The 6,925-nt window shown below is 45.4% G+C and overlaps 1 protein-coding gene across 1 annotated transcript; it reads left to right on the top strand.

The window, feature by feature from the left end:
* Window positions 1–2,403: 2,403 nt before the first annotated feature.
* Window positions 2,404–4,877, top strand: Ncr2 (natural cytotoxicity triggering receptor 2). The gene is made up of 4 exons (XM_029558638.1): window positions 2,404–2,415; window positions 4,095–4,158; window positions 4,291–4,632; window positions 4,711–4,877. The coding sequence occupies exons 1-4, from the start codon at window positions 2,404–2,406 to the stop codon at window positions 4,875–4,877; spliced, it is 585 nt and encodes a 194-aa protein (XP_029414498.1).
* The last annotated feature ends 2,048 nt before the right edge of the window (window positions 4,878–6,925 follow it).

Genomic DNA, 6,925 nt, shown 5'->3' on the forward strand with positions numbered 1-6,925 from the left:
AAACCTCAAGGCCCAGTAAACCAAGTTCTCTGGTAAGACTCCAGCCCTAAAAATCCTATGGTCTGGGTGTTCAAATCCAGAGAGAAAATGGGATGTTTCACATTCTAACTACTAAGCATGACTTGCCTTACGGCCCCCAGGATGGGTGCCTGGAGGATCCCAGAAACAGCCATGACAGGGTGACCTTCATTCCTGTCTGGGTCAGTATGGGACACCTCTGAAGGGTGCAAGGCCAGTCCAGGCTGAGGTCAGATGCCCTCTGAGGGTCTTAAGGACATTTCCCCTGAGATTGGAAAGAGTCTGATCCCCTGTCTGTAGACTTGTCTGCAGCCCAGTGTCCACTGACCCCTCACCCACTCCTTTTCCATCTCCTGTCAGACACCCACAGCTCCTGTCCTAACCTCATTTCCTGGACCAAGTGTGTTCAAAGCCAGCTCTTCAGGCTTCTATACTGTGCAGTTTATTTTCACCTCAGGTGTGTACAGACCATCCTCGAAGTCTTTCAGAGAAACACCTCACCCTCTCAGGGCACAGGAAGGCCACACTCCACATCCTGCCCTGGGCTGCTGCCCACACATTCTCCATTGCTAGCCTCAAAGTTTAACCCATCTTTCCCCACCCCACCATTTAAAACACTCTTTAATGTATTTAAAATGTCATATTTATTACACAGCAACTTGCGATTACACACATAAAGGCCTCATTGTGATTGTATTGATTAAAAGGTATGGAGTTTCATTTAGACAATATGAATAAGTTCCAGAGATCCAGTATACCACCTGAAGACTGGTGTTAATGGTAATATATTCCATACATGCACATTATAAAGAGAACAGACCTTAAATGATTTCACCACAAATACTGACAAGAAGGGGCTGTGGGTAAGACAGCTTGCTGTGCAATCATGAGGACCTCAGTTCAAATTCCCAGCACTCATGTAAAAAGCCAGGCATAACTGTACATGCCTGTAATCCCAGCATTAAGGTGCAGAGACAGGCTGGTCTTGGGAGCTTGCTTTCCAACTATTTTAGCCGAAACATAAGCTTCCAGTTCAGTGGGAGATACTGAATCAAAGCTTCACAGTAGGGAGAAATAAAGGGAGGCACTCCAAGTCTTCTGCCTCCAATTTCACACACATGTACATGTGTACCTGCATACTCACATGCATGCACCACACACTTATCCATACGACCACACCACAAAAACACTGACAAGAATTTGAACGATAGATTAATCAGCTTGATTTAACCACTTCACAGTGTACACATGAGTCATACCATGATGTGGTACAACACAAATCTACACAATCTTTTTTTGAAGAAGGGTCTCCTATATCCCAGACTGGCCCAAACTTATTAAGTAGCCAAGAATGACCTTGAACTTCTGATCTTCCTGCCTCCTCCTCTAAAGTGCTAGGATTATAGACTTGAGCCATCAAACCCAGTTTTATATAGTTCTAGAGATGGAACTCGGCTTCCTACCCGCTAAATAAGCACTCTACCAACTGAGCCCCATCTCCAACCCAATATATACGATCCTTATCTGTCAATTATACCTTCTTAATAAAGCAGAAAAAACAAATGAGTACCGCAGCGGCATTCAGATCGAGTTCCCTTCACCTGTCCTTCCCCAACACTAATTAATAATGATCCCTCCCCCGAAAGTGACCCTATTATTAGTTTGATCAGCAGTTTTCCAGACAACTTCTTGGTTTCTACAGATAGAGTTTCACACAGTTTATATAAGTGAGACTGCATTGGGCATAATCATTAAGTTTAACAAAATGATAAAAAAATTAAGGTCAGAAAAGTTAACAAGATATTTAGAGATCTATCTAGGTATGAATACAAGCTAGGCATTCCTTTCTCTCAAAGATTTTTAACATTATGTGTGTAGGATTTGGAGAGATGGCACAGAGGTTAAGAGCACTGACTGCTCTTGTAGAAGACCTGGGTTTGGGTCTCAGCACCCACATGGTGGCTAACAACCATCTGTAACTCCAGTTCCAGGGGATCTAGTGTCCTCTTCTGTCCTCTGTGGGCACTGCACGACACGGGGGCACTTATATGCAGGCAATACACTCATACACGTAAAATAAAAATAATTATTTAAAAATGTTTTAATTATGTGTGTATGTGTGTGTGTCTATGTGTGGGTCTCTGCAGTGGGGGGTACAAATGCCAAAGGAAGCAGAAGACAGCGTCAGGTCTCCTGGAGCCACTAGATGTGGGTGCTGCAAGAGCAGTACATACGCTTAACAGCTGAGCCATCTCTCCACTCCTGTAGGCATTCCTTTTATTTTTTATTTGTGTGTGTGTGTGTGTGTATGGGTATATGTGTGCACACATGCACACATGCCACCATGCACCTGTGGAGATCAGAGAATGTCTTTTGACATCTGAGATGACTCATCAGGTAAAGGTCCTTGCTGCCAAGCCTGAGGAGTTGAGTTCAGAAGTGGGAGTCAGATCCCCTGAAGGTACAGTTACAGGCAGTTGTGAGCTGCCCAACATGGGTGCTGGGAACCAAACTCAGGTCCTCTGCAAGAGCAGTATGTGATCTTAACTGCTAAACCATCTCTCCAGCCCCCTAACCATTCCTTAACACTCACAAAACAAGTAATGATCATCCTTGTGTATTTCTTTGGTGCCCATGTGAATAGAGTGGAAATCCATAAGTCAAATGATACGTTCATTACATTTCTTTAAATTTTTGTCTTTTGAGACAGGGTCTCCCTGTAGCCCCAGCTGTCCTGGAACTCACTATGTAGACCAGGCTGGCCTTGAACACACAGAGATCCACCTGCCTCTGCCTCTTGAGTGCTGGGATCAAAGACGTGCGCCACCACGCCCAGTTCACTACATTTCACAGATCTTTTTTATTTATGTTCAGTAATGCCAAACAATTTCTCTTTTCACTTTAAACATACAATGGTGTCTGTTTCTCTGCACCCTGACAGAGTGTGAATAAATTTTAAATATTTGCCCAATTAATGAATAAACTAATACTGCAATTTGCTTTTAATTTGTAAGTGGCTGGTGACTAAATTCTTTTAAATATCTCTGAGAATATTTATTCCAGTTATTTAAAGGTTCCTGTCCAAAGGGCTAGAAAGCTGGTTTGGCAGTTACGAGTGCTCACTGCTCTTGCAGAGGATCTGAGTTCAGTTCCCAGCACCCACATCAGCTTACATTCACTTGTAACTCCAGCTCAAGGAGAAGCGATGAAAAAGATGCAAGTCCTTCATCTGTTTAGGTTTCTGTGTCCTCTGTGCACAGGTAATAGAGTTGAGTATACAGAGGAAAGCCTAGCCTGGATTCCTGGGACCCCACTCCTCTACCCCGTCCTATCCCTCCCCACTGTCCCTTCTCAGAACCCCTACTCAGGGCTCTCTCTGAATGCCCCCACATTTGCCAGGAACCCTGCCTACATATCTATATATCTACATATCTCTCCTGGGACTGAATCTCCACCTCTCTCCCCTCCTCTCAGCATTCGTAAACACTCCCAGAGTAGAAACGTGACAGTGGACCTATCAGACATCCTGGCCAGGAAATCTCTGACCACCCCTGGGACAAGTCAATCCACCAGGCAGCCTGGCCAGGAAGTCTCTGACCACCCCTGGGACAACTGATCAGACCTTGTCCAAGTGGCCCTGAACTTGCAGCTCAATTTCAGCCTTCCTTTCCCTGGAGAGATAGTCAAGCTGAGCCCTACGAAGAGGCAGTGGGCAAAAGTGAGAGAAGACGAGGAGGAAGGCCGGGCTTTACCACAGTTTCCTTTGGCCAATAAGCTCCTCCCCCAGGGGAATTCTGCCACAGAGGGGTAGCTGAGCACAGGAGAGAGGGAGCCTCCTCTCCAGAGGCCTGGGCCCTGGACAGGGCAGGGCAGAGCCCTTCAGGACAGGTTCATGCCCAGAGCTGAAGGTTTCCATGTCCCTAGGCCACTGAACCTGCCCTCCATGCCCTCTCCCTTCCCCAAACCAGGCCTGGATGGCTCTCCTTAGTTCTATTCCGGAGGTGCTGGAAGAGGCGCATAGAATCAGGCCTGGCTCTGATTCCTGCTTCCCTGTCTGTCCTCTGTGTCTCCTCCAGGAGCCCCGGGAAAAGCGCTGCATGGCCTGGTTGCTGCTGCTGTGGCTGTTGCTGCTGTTCTCAGGTGAGGAGGGGAAAAGGATGAAGGTGTGATGGGGACCGCTGTGAGGGGAAGACAAGTAGCATGTGGCCAGAGGCCTGGTGTGTGGGCAAACCCTATGCACGACCATGACCCGTCTGCGACCTTGTTCTCCAGGATCCCGGGCCCACTCTCAGGTGCCGGTAGTTCAAAAAGTGGCCGGGCAGGCGTTCTCTGTGAAGTGCCAGTACCCACCCACGAGTGGGGTCTACCAGAAGAAGAGTTGGTGCAAGGAGAGATCACCCATTAAGTGCGCCAGGTTAATCAGTAGCTCCAATCCCTGGACGCAGATTCAGGTGTCAAGGTTCTCAGTGTGGGACGACCCCAGTGCCGGCTTCTTCACCGTGACCATGACTGCTTTGAAAGAAGACGACCCTGGGCGCTACTGGTGTACCGTATACCACCCTGCCGGTATCTCCATCGCCATGTCCTCCAAATTCGACCTGGTGGTGTCTCCAGGTGAGCCCCTCTCCTGGCCCTAAGGGAAGGCCCTCCGCTCCCTTTGGATGCTTCTATGACCTCTGTTTCACTAGTCAGGGTCTCCTGGGGAGGGCTGTTGGGAACAGAACCCTGGAGACAGGCACAGGTACACTCAGCCGCCTCACTGGTCCATCTCCACGTCTTACAAGCCTGCTTACCTCGGAGATGCCCAGACGCATCAGCTGAGCAACAGAGGCCATAGCAGCCTGCCACGTGGAACCTGAGATTTCTCAGTGGATCTGGTACACAGTGGATGCTCAATCGATCTGTGCTCACTGGCTGCCAAGCAATCTGGACTTTGGGGAGTTCGTGGCTGTGTGAACTTGTTAGTATAGGTTGGGGTCTATTCATCCCTCTGTGTCCAGATCAGGGTCAGCAAGCTGAAACCCCAAAATTACAAAAGGGTTTTGACTATATGACTGTACTGTTGAGCTGGATACTTGAAAAAAAATCTGGGCTTAACCACATATATTTGATCATGTTAAAAATAGTATTTTGGTTACTTTTTTAATTATTTAATAACCACATGATTAGAAGAAGCATTTCATTACAGCATTAACATGTTCAATAACAATTTCCAGGGCAAGGATGCATCTCTTTCAAAATTGGCTCTAAATTTTAGGTTCACAGTTGAATTAATACAGTTATACAATATTGAACTCAGTATAAACCCTATAAGACATAAAATTGAATGAGGTTTTAACCTTCAAAAAAGATCTCCATTTCATTTTTAAATATACTGTTTCACACAGAAAAACTCATTTTTAATGTTATTTTAATGACACTTAGATGTTTGCACACGCGTCTCTAATCTCTATGTATCTGATCATTACTAGATAGTCGGTTACTTTCTGAGATTCTTGGCACCTGAACATGGATATAAAATCATCAGGTAGATTTTAATGGTAATGTGTTTCACCTCACCTAATTAACATGAAGCAAATTTTTATGCTTCTTCCTCAAATATAACTCATTTTTTATTTGTTGATTTTTTTGTGTGTATTTCATACAGAACATACCGAACAATCTTATTCATCTATATACTCACATCCCAAATGGCACCCTTCCATAGCCTCACCCCTCCATTGGAGCCCATATACTCTGTCATCCCTGTTACTGTCCACTGTGTTGTTGGTGTCCCCAGCTGTCCCCCAGTGCTTGTCCATCCGCAGAATCTAGTCAGCCTCTCTAGAGATCCTTGTTTAGGAAGATCGGCTCTTCCTCATCTAGCAGCAATCAGTTGCCAATATTCCTTTAGATAAGATTGGGGTCTGCTGTTCTTTGTCCCAGTTTTATGCTGGGTTACTGTCTGGGAGTCTCTTGGGTCACCCTGGCAAACAACTCAAAGGAAGGTATCTCCTGTCTGGCATTGTTTTGTGTTATGTAGCCTTTAGCTATACACATGGACTCTTAAATAATTATACTGACTGCTTTAATCTTTGGTTATACTTTCCTTTTGAGTGTTTAAGACCATACAGTTGTCCCAGATAACCCAATTTATTTTTACTCTTAAGGTCATTTGAGGATCTGTTTCTCAGGGGTCTCATGGGCTTGGGAGGAGCCCCTGGCTCTTTTCTTTTACAAGTTCCATTTATGTGACGATAAGTCAAAGGTCCTGCTTGACCGTGACTGGCTTCACTTGGAAGCATGGAAGAAATGATTCCTCTGAGTTGACCCTCCTCTTTGTAGAGTGGACACTGGTTCAAGTCCATTTGGTGGGGCCTCCATGGCCTCCTCGATCAAGAGGACAGGTGACTCACCACAGTTACAGGACATTTTGAGAGATGCTCATAGTCCACTGGAACTTAGTCGACCTAAGAGGGCAAAGAGAAAAAACTGTCCTTTATGTCCCTCTCACCAAATTAGTATAGACCTCAAAGTATGGCTGTTAGACATCCAAGAAGGTTAGTTCCACCAGTCTGGTACTTTTAATTACTATGTGCCATGTAGACAAAGCTTGGGCAAAGACCAACAGTTCTCAGATAAACCTTACCTAGACATGTATTATATTCCTTGAGATAGTGGTATGTATAATTTGTCAGTAGGTTATTCGATTAATATGATTCCCTCTGGTTTTTTAAAAAAACTAGCTAGGCATTATTTATCTCTCTCATTGTCTAACCCTCCACTATGGAGTCCCCATTTAAAGTACCCCCATTTTTCCCATTTCTCCCTTAATAATACCCTTCTCCTATGGTTCCACCTCTCTTGAGCTCCTTCTTTCCCTTTATCCCCAAAGTTCCTTGTATAATCCTCCCTCCCCCCTCCTTAA

This window comes from Nannospalax galili, unplaced genomic scaffold, assembly GCF_000622305.1.
Source record: "Nannospalax galili isolate Female #2095 unplaced genomic scaffold, S.galili_v1.0 scaffold1892, whole genome shotgun sequence".
Lineage (NCBI taxonomy): Eukaryota > Metazoa > Chordata > Mammalia > Rodentia > Spalacidae > Nannospalax > Nannospalax galili.

Coding starts and splice junctions, on each gene's coding strand:
- Ncr2 (XM_029558638.1), top strand. Junction 4,159..4,290: donor GCTGTTGCTGCTGTTCTCAG/GTGAGGAGGGGA, acceptor CTTGTTCTCCAG/GATCCCGGGCCCACTCTCAG. Junction 4,633..4,710: donor CGACCTGGTGGTGTCTCCAG/GTGAGCCCCTCT, acceptor TTCACTAGTCAG/GGTCTCCTGGGGAGGGCTGT.